Here is a 17,619-nt window from a genome sequence, read left to right on the forward strand (position 1 = left end):
TTTTATTTAGCTTTAGCGGCAATATTTGGTATTAAGTCTGCAGTTTCGGCTTGAGCAAACTTTTTTGCTGGAACCCAAAGTATTTTTCTTCTGTAGAAAAAGACACTAAGGATGCTTTTTTCAGACTAACAAAGTCTGATTTTGTTCAATTCATTAGCATCTGTCTCTAAAGCAAATTGTTTCAGAAGCTGTTCAGAAGACCTTTAAGCTGTGAGGGTGGCATTCAAGTATGGTTTTAAAAGAAGACTCACTGATTATACAAGACACTTCAAAATGGAGTGTGTCCTAGGAATGTTTTTTATAATTCAGATTTTACTTGAGTAGAAGTAAGGTTTTCCGTATGGAAACCAACCAAAGTCATTATGATGAAAGCCATTATGATACATTTATGATTTAAGTCATTATGATATTTATGATTTAAAGTATGTTTAAAACCAGGACTTGTAGACATTAACAGATATAGACATTAATACAACTAGAGATTATAGCAAATCATTGTTGATAGCATGTCTGTTGAAGATGATACTGAGACATAACATCACAAAAAATGAAGAGTTCATGTTATTTACCTCACAGACAACATGTTTTATTAAAGTTATGTGTTATTGCAGATAATATGCACAAAAGAGTATTCTCATAGAGTAAAGGCCAGGTCTTACCTCAGTTTTGTAGGACAGAAGTTATATTATAAAATTTACAGTTACATTAATAGGTTTACATGCTGTTGTTTGTTATAAAATTACTTTGAAATAGAGTAAAAACTAGTGTAAACCAAGGAATTTATAAACTAATTGCATATTATTAATAAAAAACCAAAACATCAGAGAAACACTAACTCTGGCTTGATCATTTTATTCTGCAGTAAGTAATCAAGACAGCAAAGAAAACATCACATTGCATTATATCTAATATGAATTTTCCATCAAGGGTCATATACGTGCATGTTCACTGTAGGTGTTCATGCACACAACTACTTGTGGCAAACGCATTTTCCTCAGTACCGGGGGCTCTGCTCTTGCTCCTTTCTCTTCTTTGCTAAACAAATGGCGGAGCATGATGCATGGCACTTCCTTTGTGCAGAAGAGTCAGAATTTCTGTGTAGTTCAACAATCTCTAAACTTTTCTTTGCAGTTTTACTCTTTTAATTGTTTTGGAATAACCTGTTTACCGCTTTGGCCTCTTTTGGCATCCCTGTTAAGCCTGGATGGATGTGCTTAACTTTTTTTTTTTTTTTTTTTTTTTTCCCAAATCTAATACTTCAGTGCTGCTGGAGACACAAAGAAAACGTGATACTTTGAGACAAAAGTAGGGAACTACACGAGACTCATTAGCAGCGATATTCCAAATGGTGAAAAAGTATGAAATATTATTTGTTTCTCCGGTGTATTGTTTGGAGGGATAATACAGCACTTGTGCTGGGTCATACATCCAAATTCAACAAATGAATTCTTAGTGAAACTACTCATCTGTGTACATTTACAGGCTCAGCTCTATGTTTGCAACTAATTAAAGTATACATTTGCTCTGTATATATAGCATTTTATTCTTTAATTTTGTAAACTCTGATACCACTAAGACAGAAAGAGCATAGGAGAAAATCTCTGGCTTCTGTCCTAATGCATTTATCGCTAGGAGGGAGGTATATATTTATTCATATTTACACATATACACATACTTCTGTGTAGCTTTTCTATCCCTGTTGTTGGAAAGCAGAAATTTTACTTTCAGAGCTTTTGAAGTACTAAAATTCAGACTTTAGATTTCATGCTGAGTTCTACTGGCTTACGGGCCCAGCTTCATATGTACAGACACGTTATTCAGAGGCAGAAATTAACTACAGGTAAAGGGAAGTGAAGCACACAGGATCATAGGTCAAGTAGGGCTCGATCTTGGGTGTACTGGTGTGGACCATTCTCTTCTGTTCACTCTTCTCTGGTGTGTTTCTAACATCCTATTGCAACACCGGTGGTCTGAAAAGTCAGCAGTAAAATCATAGTTGATATGAATGTGAAAACAGCACCAGTACTGCTGAAGTTAGACAAAAATTTCCATTTTCAGTGAGGTGAAAATACAAAGTCTGCTTTGCATTAGAGAAGTAGTTCCTACCTCGTGCTGTGGGACTCAAGAACTATTTGGTTATTTGTTTTTTTCTGGCAGGTAGTGGTAAAGAAATCACACCACTAGGAGTGTTTTTAAAGTTTAATGTGATACACTACTTTCAAAATTCTACAGCATCTGATTTCTCTTCAGAATCCATAAAATGGCAGCAATGTGTTATCCTTCCTAACAAGTGAGCAGGAAGAACGCTGTAAAGTTTTCATATAAACACTTACTTTGAATTGTTGGTATTCCTAAATTCACTAGTCAAAGTCAAAATTGTCACTAATGGCAAGATTGGAATTTTACTAAAACAATGTCTCTCAAGACAAGGGATAACAGTTCAGGAGTTATGTTGCGTTGTTCAGTACCATAATGGGCGACCTCATATTCTGGTATTGATCAGTGTCCTACTGCCACGTGATATTTTCCTCATAGTGGGAAAGCTTTCCTGTTTTAACCTTGCTGTAGTCACTGTTTTGTGTCACAAAACAAATTTGATGAATTCAGCTGATGCGCAGCTTTTGGGAATACTTTGAGACACAAGTTAATCATACCTAGGAGTGTATTAACTGCATTATAGTAAATAATGGGAAACCAACAGGAAGCTTCCCCCTCTCTGTATTTTGGTATTCTCAAATATAGGGATAGGTGGAACAGATTTTCGCATTACATTTTATATAAATATATTATGACCATCGTTTATGAAGGTAAGACTGATTTTTAAAGCATTCACGCAAAATACTGAAACTCAGTGCAAGAGAAAAGCGAGAACAGATCACTGCATTACTCTGCAATTGGGCCTGAAGAAGCCTATGGGGAAAACCAGATGGACTCAAACTGAAAAAGATTGCAAGAAGCAGTAGCAAAGGATTTAAATCAGGTGAGATTACAAGTGCTCTGGAAATTTCTGCTGTAGATTCTAAGTTGCCATCTCTTTTCAATCTCAGTGTATCTTTATCCCATGACCCTTGATTCAACCTAGGCTTGGATGACTTTTGTGCTACCTTCCAGGAAAGGAATTGTTTTTTGCAGCTCTCTCTCGTATTCATTTTGAGAAAAGGATTAAATCTTCCCTCTGACCAAGCATACAGGCATGCTAATGTGAAGCCACTTCACGCTCCTGGCCAAACAAAGAACAAAAATACCCTCAAAAAGCAAAAGCAGATGGCTTCAGTGGCAGGAAATGAATGAGCCAGACTGCAGGTAAAATCGTTCTCTGAACACATCGCGGAGGTTTGTAATGACAGGTTCTTTGTTATCTGGGGCCTCCCCACAGGAGGCCAGATGTCTTCTGTTGTGACAGGAGATAGATAGAGATGCTCTTCCTTTTCCTCCCCCTTTAACTTATGGCTGTTTAAGTTACTGCTAATGGAAGTGGAAGCCTGTTTTCTCCCTTGCTCTCTGATGTTTTTGGAAACAGAAGAGATAGTGAAGGGGTATTCTGATATGAAAGAAAAGGCCCAGAACTGGCCTTTACCTCCCCATGACCCTCATTTTAAAGAACAGGGAGGTCAGTGCTGCTAATTGCACTTGAAAGGATTAACCACTTGATCGCTTTCATTTGGTGGAACAAAACTATTCTTTAGTCTCAAAGCTAGGAAAATGTATCAGCAGTATTGAGACATTTTCAGTGTGAGGTGGATGACTTGGTTGGTTTGGCTTCTTATACCAGTACTGAAATTAAACACAGGATTTAAATATTTTTACAGAGGGAGCAGGAGATGGAAGAGAAGGGGGAACTACATCTGCTGCTCAGACAGAACAGATTTGCAGCAGAAGTAACAATAACCTCCTTCCTGCCCTCATAAAAAGGTTATCACAGGAATATCAACAGACCATAATTAATTACGGATATTAGATGTGCCTCTGTCACTTAGTATAAGAATGATTCTTGCATTACACTGACATTGCACTGGAAGAAAAAGAATCTGAACTCAATTCCTGGACACAGTGTTCCAGATTTAAAATCTTTTCTGTACGTTGATTTCACCTGAGAATTAAAAGTAACTTACTTTTGGAATAGATTCTTAAATCCCATTGTTCAAATAAAGTGAGGTACATAAAACTTAAATTTGGAAACCATTTTTAACTGTATGAAAATATTTTCCAAAAGTAACAAAGAACAGCTTATATAAGCTTTTATCTGACCTCTGCTTCTTAAATAAAAAAACATGTTTTCAGGGAAATGTGTCTTGGAAGTAACTCCCCCTCCCCCCGCCTCGATTTTTCTCTCTGGTTCTTGTAAAACATTAGGTCAGTGGGTTCATTTTATTTTTGTTTGTTTAAAGTGGGTGAAAGTTTCCTTCTCAAGCTATTATACTTGTGTGATTTTTTTAAAAAAATATTACAGCAATCTTTGCTTAAGAAATACAAGAACAGATGGAGATGTCAAAAGACTATCGAAATTCATACCAAAGGAAATAGCATTAATCATTGTAAAAAGCCAAAATAACCTCTCAATAGCAATAAGAACCAAACGAATAAGAAATGTGTTGTTTCAATAGCAGTGAGACATGACTGCTGATTTTTCCCATTGCCTGGCACATGAACTCACAATATACTGAACAGCTGTGCCGTTGTATATGTATATTTAAAAACAACCTTTCTCATTCTGACTTCAAGCCTGGGTTTCTCGTGGTGCTGTTATAGTTCATGCACGTCATGTACACTCGTGCCTTAACTAGTATCTCTTTTTGCAAATAGAGAAGATGTGTTCTGGTTGTCCACTGAAATGCTTTTTTATATGCCTTAACTTGTGCACGTAAGCATACAAATCTGAAGATAAGTATGACTTGCAGAGAGAGCGTATTTGTATCTTGTGTTTTAAGCAGTATTACCTTTGATTGCAGTATCGTGAAGCATTAAAAATCATAGTATAGATAATTTGTATGGATTGCTGTGTAAGCGTAAAAAGACTTTCTTGGAGTATTTTTCAAGGCACTGTTTCTGTGTTCACCAGGGTGCGAGGGTACCCTCCTGGAGAGTAGGCTACAGGTGATAATTTAGCCAGATTTGTTAAGGAAAATATACAAGACAAAAATTCGGAATTTGTTTAAAAAAAAAATCTATTATAATGTTTCGATCTTTGTCACTTTGACAAGATTTAGTTTTTTATTAACACACTTCTGAGAATATCCACAAATATTTATCCATCTTATGTAGTACCTCTAATGAAGCATTTTTTTCTACCTTAAGACTTTAATTTTTACCAACATTATTTTTTCTGGCAGTATGTCCTAGTATGATAAAAATATAGTTGTATAACTCTGCTTGTAATTATATAGCTTAGGTCTATTACCTCTGGCAGCATTAGCTGTGCTGGTATAGCTTGGCAAAGACATGCTTGTATAATTACATTCACATGTGATGACTCTGCCAGCAGTGCTAGACATACCAGCAAAAATTTCATCAGCACAAAGTCTTACTTATGCTGTTCAAATTTGCATTATTACTGTAGAAGAAAAAACACAGCAGATCCATAGTCTGCCTAATTTAAGGAAGTCTCATTGGAAATGTGTTCAGGACCACCTTCTTCCCTGCTTCTTGGCTCTGCAAATTACTTTGTCTTAGGTCCTGCAAAAAGATCTACATTTGCAGACAGCTCCTATGGTGCAATGAGCCCTTTCTGCTGCTTAGAATACAAGTATGTGGCATCTACAAAATTTTACCATCTATGATATGCCATAGTGACACTTGTTAAGTTAGTGTTCCCCAAAATAGTAACTATATAATAATAATAAACACTTAACTAATTTCTTTGAAGTAGTCTAAAACTATCCAAGAAGTTGAGAATAATCTTAATATAACAGTATATGAATGGCACTATAGAAATCATGCACTTCATAATGATGTTTAAAGAGATTGCTATTTTCTACTACTAGGACAATTTTCCAGAATTAATCTGGAAGTACATAGCTTATAGTCTATTCACTTAATGTGGTCTTTCATTTTGTATTGGCGTCCCTCCTCCCAACCCCAAATTAAATACCATCCTAATAATTTCAGTAAGCTTTTGATGTCATGAAAGTAAAATCAGTATTTTAAACACAAAAAAACCCACAAAGAAAACACCTGAAACAAACTGTTAATAATAATAAAAAGCTAGCATGCTAATTCCTTTTTACAGTTAGAGAGATCTCCCCTTACAGCAAGAGGGGCCAAGTCCTCCTATCCCACCTCAGGAAATACCCTGCCTGTGGTGAGCATATCAGGTCTGTAGGTTCAAACACAGCAATATTTATCAAAGCACAACTGTTTCCAAATAAGTAATTCTGATCAGACTGCTCATCTGTGTAGTTCTACAACCTCAAGTGTGCAGGAGGAAGTTTACAGCTTGCTTTTGGACAAACACTCTAGCTGTTATTAAAAATACCAGCTATTTTCATATTTCAGTTAGATAAAAATATTTGCATTTGTGTAGTTTATTGTTACAAAAGAAACCAAATAAAATATAGTGTTACTTACCTATAGACAGACATCTTACTCTTTTCCTGCACAACACTTGGCATTTTTAATCAATGTGTACATAAATGAAAAGAAAAAAAGCAGATTATCATATTGTCCTTTGTAGTTCTCTTTCAAAATCTCCTGATGGTAGTCCACAAGAAAATAATAAATTGCTTCTATTGTGGAAAGGTATGTATCTGGCTTTCCCTTCTGATGACGCCAAAAGCAAGTTTTCCTTGTCTTCAACTCAATCTGCAGCAACCCTGTCAAGAAAAAAGATGACAGATTAGACGTTGTGGATTGGTGGATGGAATGCCAAACAAGTCTTTAGTTTTGTTTTCTGACTTATTTGCATGCAGGCTAGCAGCAAATTTCTCTTCCTGTACTTCCATTTTTCATCTGTAAAATGGAGGCAACAATTTTATCCTCCTTTGTGAACCGCTTTGAAATTTGATGAAAAAGTGCTGTAAATTCGAGGTTGCAATACTCATATTTGCAATTAAAACTTACATCCTTTATATAAGGATTTATATAACTATATCCTTTCATTCACACAGCCTCACAGCCCTCAGTAAACTGCAGGGTCTTTTCAGATGGGAAGAGTGAAATCCACACCTATAAACTCATCAGGGTTCATGAAGTGATTAATAAACTTTTGCAAAGCTAATGCCTTTCAAGTGTAAAACAGAATCTCTCAGACATAGTTTTACTGAACTGAGGAATATTTGCTAAAAGCCAGACACTTTTCACTTATGCTTGCTAAGTAACTGAAATCTCACTGGGATTACTCAGGAGTAAGCATGACAGGATCTGGTCATTAATTTTACTAGGAACTAAAAGCGTTCCCACGTTGAGATGAAAGAAATAAATTTGGTCACTGCATGGCATATGAAAATCTTCTATCTACTATAGTCTCTGCAACTGTTTTATTATTCAGATGGATTTTAAACATGTATCTTGATTTTTATGTTTCTTAAGCTGCACAAACTACTCAAAATTAAAAACACCTTAATGTGTAACCACTTTGTAAACAGGATGGGCGGCTGGATTATAAAGAATAGCATATACACCTGTCAATCCCAGGATCAGGTTGTAAAATAATCCTTCTCTAAATGTGAAAATCAGGTACTAAGTGTGTGTCACGGCATAGTTTAGTAAATATAATAAAAAAAAATTGTAAAAGGTAAAAAACGTAATAGTATAAATAACAATATGGTTAAGAATTGCTTGGAAGCTATGGACAGAGAAGTTTCACTAAGGTCCGAATTCAGGAGTGCAAACTGGCCTATAGCCAAGCACTTGTAATTCTATACTTTTAACCTTCAAACTATATTTAATTCTTTCTAGTGTATTTGCAAGATGGATTTTGGCTTTTCAGTTAGTAATGTATGATATCTTGCATAGTAAAAGAAATCTCTCCTTCAGTGCTTTTAAAAAAGCTGGACGGGGGATTCCATCACTGAATTTAAATGTTATTGCTGGCATTTTGGGACTAAAAATTCAAAATAATGTAGCCTCATTATTACCTCTAATAATCCTATACACGTGTATTGAAAACAGTAACAGGAAACTGCACTGAGTTTGTTGCCCTCAATATGTTTCAATACTTGAATTCTCAGCCTAACCAAAGCGAAAACTTTCATCAAATTCAGCGATGTTTCCTTCTTAACAGCAGTGAACTAAATTTAGGGGATGATTCCTCCAATATTAAGTCCCGCCTGTTTGTGGCTTCAATACAACCAAAAGTTCAATGAAGGCAAGACCACTGACACTACTGAGCTTACCACAAATGCAGGATCAGTTCTTTTCAAACACAGAATATTAGGGGTTTTGTAACAAAAAAATAGAGGGGTTAAGGGTTACAGTTTACTGAGCATGTTTCTTCATCTGTACTATATTTGTATTTATACAGCCAAAGGCAATGTTTTATTACAAATACTGATTGTTCATATGAAAGTTTACAACACTAAGGAAATCAACATGTAAGTTTTGCTTTTTTAGCTTCCGCATACTTTGACCTCATTAGAAATAAATGTTTCTGTGAATCTGAGATCAAGTGAAACAGATGTACAGCTACCTTTTAATCTACCTAAGTAATGTAACCAAATTTCCCTTACATAAGTTATTCTCCTTTGTATGTCTTATGGCATCTTTCAGAGAGATGTCCCACCTTTCCTTAAGTCTTTTCCTGATATGCTAAATCCTATTATCACAGTGTAGTCCCTATGCTCCCTCCACTATAATAACTGAATGCTCGAACCTATAGGATCCTATATTAATCATGTTTGGTCACTGATGTTACAGCTAAGAAAGATTCTAAGTTTTTATCAACAAGATGTATGTAAGGTATAAAGTTTACACACGTGCTAAAGCCTGTTGCTTACTCTGAGCCTTCCATCACCTCTTTGTCCCTATAGTTCATACAGTGAACTAGGAGATCCACTAGTTCAAGAAATACCAGTGTTGAAAATATTAAGTAATGACTAATTATGGTTTGTACCTATGCAAGTCTACCTATGTAAGTCTTACCTATGTAAGTCTAAGCGTACTAGTGGGCCTACTGTTATTTTAATTATACTGTTAATTTCCTAAAGAGGTAGCAGCTTGGAAATGCTATTTCAGGCAGGAATTCCGCTCCTTTCCTAACTTTTTAGATTCCCAAGGTTTACGTACCTTGAACTCACCTTGCCTCTGCTATGGCCCACTTCATATGTTATTTTAGACAATGTGGAAACTCATGACAGAACTCCCACATTTTCTTTGCATCAAAGCCCATAGTGTGATTTTGAGGGAAGAAGAAAGATGAAGATGTGACAAGGGGACAAGAAGAGATTTGCCAGAAAAAGAGGATGAGGGGAGTTTACCTCAGAGAACATTAACTTACTGCTGTCAAATGTCCCATTTGTGCATAGGCAAAGGCTCCCATTTTCTTGCGAAAATGAAAGCAAGCACAGAAACTTAAAAAACCCCAAACAACTAAAGCAGATGTATGATTCATAAGCGTAAGAGTATAATAAGTATCCCCTTGTATAAGAGGATGTATATATAACTTATTAAAATAAAACATTTGGCAAATACAAAGTGGATCAAACTTACAGGAAAAAATACCAAAGCAATCTCGTTTCTTTAACAACCATGGTGATGTTGCCAATAAGCTTCATCACTCATAAGAAAGTAATCATTAACATTGATGCAACTGTTTCCTTTCTGATCTAGTGATCACTTTTAATGAAGTAATCAAACCTGGACATTACCAACTTTCAAATATTTCCTGTAAACAACTGATTTAGTTTTGCTCTCTAAAGATATATTGCACCACTTTTTCCAGAAAGATACAGAAGTATTTTTTTGTCCAAGTTTTCTACGCTCTCTTTTTTTTAAGGTTGACGTACTCATTTGCTTTCTCTTGCAGTACAATTAGCTAGATTTACTCTCTATATAAATGCAGGCTTACAAAACACAAGGCTTTTCTTTACATTTTCTTGGCTTCATTAATGTTTCCATCCAGTATTTCTTGAAACTTTATCCTTCTGAATAAGTACAGCTATTACTTTTCATTTGGAATTATGAACACTCATGTTTGAACTTTAATATACAAGAAATACTTTGTTGGATGATGACTTCATTTGTAGTTGAACTTAAAAAAGTCAACAGTTCTCTATTTTTCACCTGTGTACAACAAAAATTTCATCAGTTTTTGCCTAAGGAAACTCTGCCCCATTCATCTTGGAAGGCAAAACAGCAATCTCTAAAACGAGATTTAAGGCAACTTATGTCCTCTATAACAGGCACTAAGGAAAGCAGTGGATGCATAGGTTGTGCTCACTGTTGTACCAGCTGCATGGAGGGCAAAATTCTCCTCTGGCTGTGGATAAAAGACAGACACGTGTGACACTAGTCACACCTTACAGCAATCCTGAAGGGAAGCAGACAGCTGGAATACAACTGGAACAGAGATGTAGTTGTAGAAAGGAGGAAAGAGTTCACCAGATCAGCATTCACATGGGGTAACTGGAAACCAGTCTTTAAGAGCTCCAACGTAATAACAATCACAATTTTTTGGCTGATGCACTACATAAGCACCCATGGAAATCTTCAGTTCTTCTGGCTGCCTATTACTTTTCTTAAATTCATTCTTTTAAAATAAGTTCCAAATGCTTTACAGTAACTTGCAACATACAATTATTCTAATCTTTACAGTAATGCTTCAATTTATTTGATAGAATATGTTTTGTGTTAAACTAAATACTTAGTAACAGGATTTTAATTAGCCAATACATTATACTAACATGTGGGATTCTTTAATGGACTGACTAGACAGCAAGGCAACAGTCATCTTGCATGTTAAGAAGTCTGTAAAATGCCTTGTAGGGTCCACTGCAAAGCAGGCACTAATAAGCAGTTGTATGTATTACATACAAACTTGATACCCTGCCTCCAAGCTATATGCCCCTTTTTTACTAATTGAAAGTATTTTCAAACTCCTATTTATCTCAGAGGAAAGAGAATGCTATTGCTAAAATGTTTTATTTTTTGTGGTTTTATTTAGAATACTTCACTGTAAACTCCTTGTAATGAACCTAAGGCAAAAAAAAAACCTTTGCAGAATTACAAGTTCTTGCTTTCAGAGATGGGAGGGTGTGGAGGGTAGCAGGCATTCCCCTTTTGTCTGGAAAGTAGTGATGTCATTAGAACGACCACGAAAGAAAAAAAGAAACCAAACCATGTATCTCCTAGATCCCTCTTTCACCTCCTAGTGGCCTGTCTGCCACTAGTGTGTCCAAAAATTCTCCCCGGGGTCTCCTGAAAAAGCAGATAGCAAAGGAAACCTTTCTGGCTTCCTTCAGAGGTCATTCAAACTCCTGTTCTTCTATTGTCCAACTTGAGAGCTTCCTTTCTGTGAGACTGAGGAACTCTTTTCCAATAGTAGGAGAAATACATGTAAATGCTCTCTTAATACTAGTCTTACCGTTTTGCAAAACAAATTATATGGAGTCTTGGGCTTAGGAAGTCTTCTATAGAACTAAAACAGGATGTTGAATCTTTCATATATACTCAGAGCGTTAGGTATACACTTATATCATGCTCAGGTCTGTTATACAGATATATATTTCCCTAAATCATTTCTGTAGCAATAACATCTCTATATCAGCTTTTTTTTTTTACCTTGAAGACGTTCGTCAGTTATTATTTTGTTAGTTTGATTCCAGGTACTGTCAATAAATATTATTTTCTTCAGTCTAGTGCCTTCATTCCTGTTGTTCGAGATGCATTCATTTAGATTTTTTTCTTCTTTAGGTTCCATTTTTGCTTGCTTAAGAAATGGCTCTCTGGAACAGTCATCGTCCTTATCACAAACACCTTTCTTACTGTATTTTTGGAGATGAAAAGCAATATCTTTTACTGAAACTGAATCTGGGCCAGGAAATACAAGTGCTATCTAAATGAAAAAAAGAAAGAAATCTGAGTGTCAACAAAACATAATACCAGGAACTGTTTCATTAAAGAACATAAATTTTCTGTCCCCACCCAAAAACATTTAGTCATTTAAACATTTAAGACAAGGGTATCTCTTAAAAATTATTCTATAGTCTAAAATGATAAATGACTATGTTAAAGTAATGAATAAAGATTCTTAGTAGAGATCTTTAATTAAATGTTGCCTCCATGCCTCTACTACCAACTCTAATACTTTTGTAAAAAGTTTTTTTTCAGCCAAGACAATGGTGTCAGCCCTGAGGAAGTCCAAATTTTATTTCTCATTGCAGTATACGGGGCAGGAAGGCCATAAAGAATAGTTTCTAATTTGATTCACAAATTTAAGAACAGAAGAAACAATCTCTTCTGTCCGTGTGTCTATTGCAGGTCCCACAACTATTTTACATTAGGAAAACCAGTGATGGCCTTATTTAGTAACTTTTTTTTTCAGTAGCTTACTGCAGCATTCAGAATCTGTGACTTGGAAAGCGTGGACAATACAAACTCACTGCAATCTCTTCCCACTTTTCCCTGCCTTCCCCATTGCTCTTTCTGCTTTTTTTCAGCTTCCTGCTTCTCTGCCATTTATGCTTTCCTTGATGGCTCATTCCTTGAAGAAAATAACATCTCTCTGAGGTACGTATATTTTCTTCTTCATGTAGTCAAATAATAACAAAAGTGTTAAGTAATCAAGTGTGTAAATACTAGACTTCAGATTGATCAGACCATTTAAATGACCATATAAATCCAAGTTCATAGCTCACTTTTTTCAGGTTCTGTGCTGAAATGCAACAACGGTCGCATTTCAGTAAGTTTTCTCTGTAATAGTGAATGCTAAAAATTTTAAGTAAGTTTAAACTGCAGCTGCTGAATATGATGAGCACAACATCTAACTGTTGTTTAACTTGAGTAAGTTGAAATAATAACTTGAAAAAGTTGCATACTTTCATGTATTTGGGTAAAATACATATGGTACACAATGAATCAAATTATCCTTTATCTAAGGTGGTTAGATATTGCTACAGTTTTTCCAGGCTTTGGAGGACAGACCATAACCACTGTCCAGCTGTAGACCCAAGCTTTGAGAGATCTCAGGATGGAGTAGACTGGATTAACAGAATAGCGCTTTCACCCCGCTCCCTCCCAGCAGAGTGCAGTACCACTGGAGGAGGAAGTACAGAAGATACTTCTGCATCTCCCCAGCACAAAGCCCTGATATCTATATAGAATTTCTTACTTCATGTCTTTTTTCTTTGTATTCTGGAATGCAAGGGTATTTATAAATTGTAACATCATCAGGTGCCAGGAGCTTAGCATGCACAGCAGTGCTTTTGCCATCTGTTTCATTTGGGTGTTTAATAATGTCAATCTTCAAAGGTAACTAAGAAAGGAAAAAAAAAAGCAATATTTATGATCATATATACGGGTACAAAAATGTGTACAAAAAAATATGCAAAATTGAGGAGAAATCCCTATGGGCATGTAATTAAGACATATTTGACAATTTTTGACAATATTTTTCTTTTAATAAGTTTAGAACTAATCTAGAGAGAAGTGATAAGATGCACCTGTACATTATCTCAGTTCATGTAAATACCTAAGTATGCAATGAATGCCATTTGGAATGCTGCAACAGTAGTGTGGTAAAAGCTCTAGAAATAGCATCCATAAGGTAAAAAACATGTGGTCTTAATTTGAGCAATATAATGGTCCTAAATATGAATACTTATCTGTATTAGGTATTCACCCTATTGCAAAAATGGCCATTTCAATGAAAACACACCTAAATCCACTAGGTCAAATTTCCAAAGTACTTCTAAAGTATTTTCCTAATGCTTTCAAAGTGTAGAGTGTCTTCAAAATGCATTTTAGTTCCTGGGTGATTTTGCAAACTGTCCTCTTTGATGGTTTCTCCAAGTATTTTAGCTGAAGGGCGTTACACTTTTTATTCTTTATTTATATTTAAGAGTGGTTACCTGAATTATACAACCATGACATTTTAGCTCACATTTTTTGTAAAATTCACTCTTGCTTGTGGACAAATCATACTTTTTATTCACAATATACTTTGTTCTGGCCAGAGTTCTTAGAAACTGAAGAATGAAGAGCACTGTAAAGAAACTTTTATGACTAAGTGAAAATGTAGTCATTTGCATGAGAAGCTGAGTGACCAGCTTATCTTTTCATCTAGTAGATACATGCTTATGTGAGGACTGGAATATTGTCAGTGTTCGTACATGCAATTCCTCAAATAAGAAAAATAATTTTATCTAACTGTAGTTTATTCATACTTATAGCTGTCTTAAAGGTGAATGTACATAAAGAATGAACCAGAAAAGAAATGGTCACAGACAGTCTGTCTGTTCTCTGTCCTCAGTAACTAAAAGGCACAAGAATATTATAAAAAAAAACGTAAGAAAGACTAACCTTCACAGTTGGAATTTCTTTGGTTGGGACAGTTTCAACAGGAACAAAGCATGTATAACAATAAAACATCCTTGAACTACTGCATCGGGGGCACTTTGATCTCCCGCTCTTTTTTGCCTTTTCAAGTACTTCCTGCGATGCTAACTGCAATTGTTGAAGTGGGTTATCTTGAAACGATGATGGAGTCTGCAATTCTAGACTTTCCAAACATTCACTATTTCTTTTTGGTCCTTGCGAGTTTTCTTCATTTAAAAGTGTAGAAGAATTCATAGACATGGTGAGCTGAAACAGACAACATATTGCAGCTGTTAAGTAAAAATCCAATATGCTATAAACTAATTTATTGGAAATTATTCTGTATGATCCTATTTAGCAAAAAATACTCATCAAAGAAGGTATTTCCTGTAACAGAAAGAATAATAAAATCACCTGATTCAGTTGTTATAGCACCGACAATTCCAAACAGATTTCAGGAAAGCATGATACAAACAGCTAGAAAGAACTTGAGATCTGTATTCTTAATGCACATATATGCACGTTCATAATTTTACTAAGGTAAGTTATCCCACTTACTTAACTCATGCAGAATTATCTTTTATTCTCTTGGTAGGATCAGTGTCTAAAAGCTTGTGAGAACACTGGTAGACACTATTTAAGTGGATGAGCAGTCCCATTAGTCTTTAGCATGACTATTGACAATGAATTAAATGTCCACATGACAAAAATCCGTAAGAGAAGAGTTAATTGTACAAATTTAGATCTCTATCCTGAAATTTATTGTGTGTGGGCAAACAAAACTACTTGAATGAAATCCCTGTTGACAGAACTTTGTGAGATAAAAGAAATCTTTTCCAGCAGCAAGACCTGAGGCTGAAAAATTAGTCTCAAGAGCTAAAGCATGGCTTTGGTGCTCCATATACTACACAGTAAGTGCTGACCCAGCCTAGACTCATTCTGCAAGTCTGTATTTATTTAATAACATTGATTTTTTTTTTTTCCCAGGCTTTCTTCAGGACAGATGTTGTCTCACTCTCTGCAGCTGGCATAAAGTTCTCACTGCGTACTGTGAGTAACGTATCAGAAACATGACTGTGTGCCCACAGCCGATCCGGACAGGATTAGTAGTGCTGTGTGCAGAGCTTCACAGTCACAGTTTTACTGAAACCCTTCTGACTTGGGGTCCTCTCTGGTCTTCAGAGCAGCCCACAGTCGGGACCCTACACAGCTTCCAGCAGCTATAAACTGCCTTTTGCACTCTGTGCTGCATCACTTAAAATTAAAAAAGTCATTCTCAGTATTTACTCTCAGCTAATTTAGGTTTACTTTGTCATGTCAGGGATCACACTTGTGAAATGATGTAACAAAACAGTCACGTTTAACAAAAACAAACAAACAGTAATTCCTGAGATGTGATCCAAAATTAAGTGTTTAAATAAAACCAAGTGTAATTTAATTGAAAAATAACAAAACCAAAATACTTGGCTAACTTTCCAATAAAAATTTAAAATTAATTCCAGAAAAATTAGTTGTTATTTTCTGGTAAAATTAAATACTCATGCATGCTATAATACCTTCCCCTCCCCCGCCAACGAGCTCTAACTTTTGAAAGGTCAGGGATGTCCATTCTAATAAACACAGAATCTAATATGCACATGAATTTTATAGCGCAACTGGCTTTTAAGTATCTCTGAGCTAAAGCATCTCAGACTGACCCATACTATTACCAAGATTCTTCAAGAAGCAAAGAGTGCAAGAGCCCCTGTAAATTGACCTGCATTCCCAGTCTGCAAACTGATTATTCTCAATATAATTTCTCAATATAATGAATGTGGCGTGCAACTGTGACGCCCCGAAGCACTTCCATTATCGATACTGGTAAGAGAGACGCTGCCCTGATGGCACAGGAAAACCTTTGTGGTCTCAAAATAATAGCTGTTGACAAAGTTACAGCAGCCTACATAGGGTGTACTTCTCATAGAATCATAGAATGGTTAGAGTTGGAAGGGACCTTAAAGATCATCGAGTTCCAACCCCCCTGCCATGGGCAGGGACACCTCCACTAGAGCAGGTTGCTCAAAGCCCCATCCAGCCTGGCCTTGAACACCTCCAGGGATGGGGCATCCACAACTTCCCTGGGCAACCTGTGCCAGTGCCTCACCACCCTCACAGTAAAGAATTTCTTCCTAATATCTAATCTAAATCTCCCCTCTTCCAATTTAAAACGGTTACCCCTTGTCCTGTCACTACACTTCCTGACAAAGAGTCCCTCTCCGGCTCTCCTGTAGGCTCCCTTCAGGTATTGGAAGGCTGCTATGAGGTCTCCCCGGAGCCTCTCCTTTTCAAAACAAAAGACAGCAGTAGAGTTCACACAACTTGTAAGATCCGAATCCCGACTCAGAAAATTTTAAGACTGTAAATAATACCTCCATCTACACCTAATCTGCAAAACCCACATAAGTCACTGGCGCTGGAGGGTCCCCTCCACATTCCAACCCCAATTCTAAGACAACTTCAAATCTCAGTCAGGACAGAGTCAGGGCAGGTTCATGAAGTGCCGTCTGCTCGCCCATGGCTGCTGAGCCACGTCAGGCCTCAGCTGGCGGCGGCAACAGCTGCTGAGGAGGTACCAGATGCCCTCAACCTCCAGCGCTGGGGAGACGGCCGCCCAACACCGCGGAGAGAGCTTGCCAGGCCGCCCCACGCACGGACGCGGCACCCGGAGAGAGGCGGGACCGCGGCGCGGAGGCAGCGCGGCTCTGGTAGGCCCAGCCGCGCCGCCTCCGCGCCGCGGTCCTTCTCCCGGCCCTCGCGGTGGAGCGGGGAGCTCCGCACCGCTTCGCACCCGTCCTCACCCGCTCCCTCGGCTCCAGCCCCTCGGCTGGCGGGCGCTCGCCGCAGAGGGTCGCCCGGTTCTTCCCCGGCCCTCACAGGCCCCGGAACGAAAGTGTCGGGCTCGGCCGCCGCGGGCAGGAGGGGACCGGAAGAGCGTGGGAGGGAGAGTAGTTTTCGGCGGGGAACGGTTGCTAGGGGCCCTTAGTGACAGCCGCACGCGAGGGACTGACTGACTGACTGGCTGCCGACCGGCCTGAGGGCCCTGCAATAAAAAACCACCCGAACCTAAACTAGGTCCTGTTGCCTGAAGAGGAGAAATCCGCCCTTTCCAGCCGG

At 37.3% G+C, this 17,619-nt stretch overlaps 1 protein-coding gene across 2 annotated transcripts; it reads right to left on the reverse strand.

The window, feature by feature from the left end:
• Positions 1-568: 568 nt before the first annotated feature.
• On the reverse strand, positions 569-17,419 carry DTWD1 (DTW domain containing 1). Of its 2 annotated transcripts, XM_074156234.1 has the most exons (6): positions 17,304-17,406; positions 14,452-14,733; positions 13,262-13,405; positions 11,713-11,986; positions 6,565-6,809; positions 569-1,970 (listed from the first exon to the last, which is right to left on the reverse strand). In XM_074156234.1, the coding sequence occupies exons 2-5, from the start codon at positions 14,725-14,727 to the stop codon at positions 6,580-6,582; spliced, it is 924 nt and encodes a 307-aa protein (XP_074012335.1). In that variant the 5' UTR covers positions 14,728-14,733; positions 17,304-17,406; the 3' UTR covers positions 569-1,970; positions 6,565-6,579. The 2 variants fall into 2 exon arrangements, with proteins under 2 accessions (XP_074012335.1, XP_074012336.1); XM_074156235.1 differs by lacking the exon at positions 569-1,970 and having other exon boundaries at positions 5,161-6,809; positions 17,304-17,419.
• Positions 17,420-17,619: the final 200 nt, after the last annotated feature.

Source organism: Numenius arquata, chromosome 11 (genome assembly GCF_964106895.1).
Source record: "Numenius arquata chromosome 11, bNumArq3.hap1.1, whole genome shotgun sequence".
In the NCBI taxonomy this organism is placed as follows: Eukaryota; Metazoa; Chordata; class Aves; order Charadriiformes; family Scolopacidae; genus Numenius; species Numenius arquata.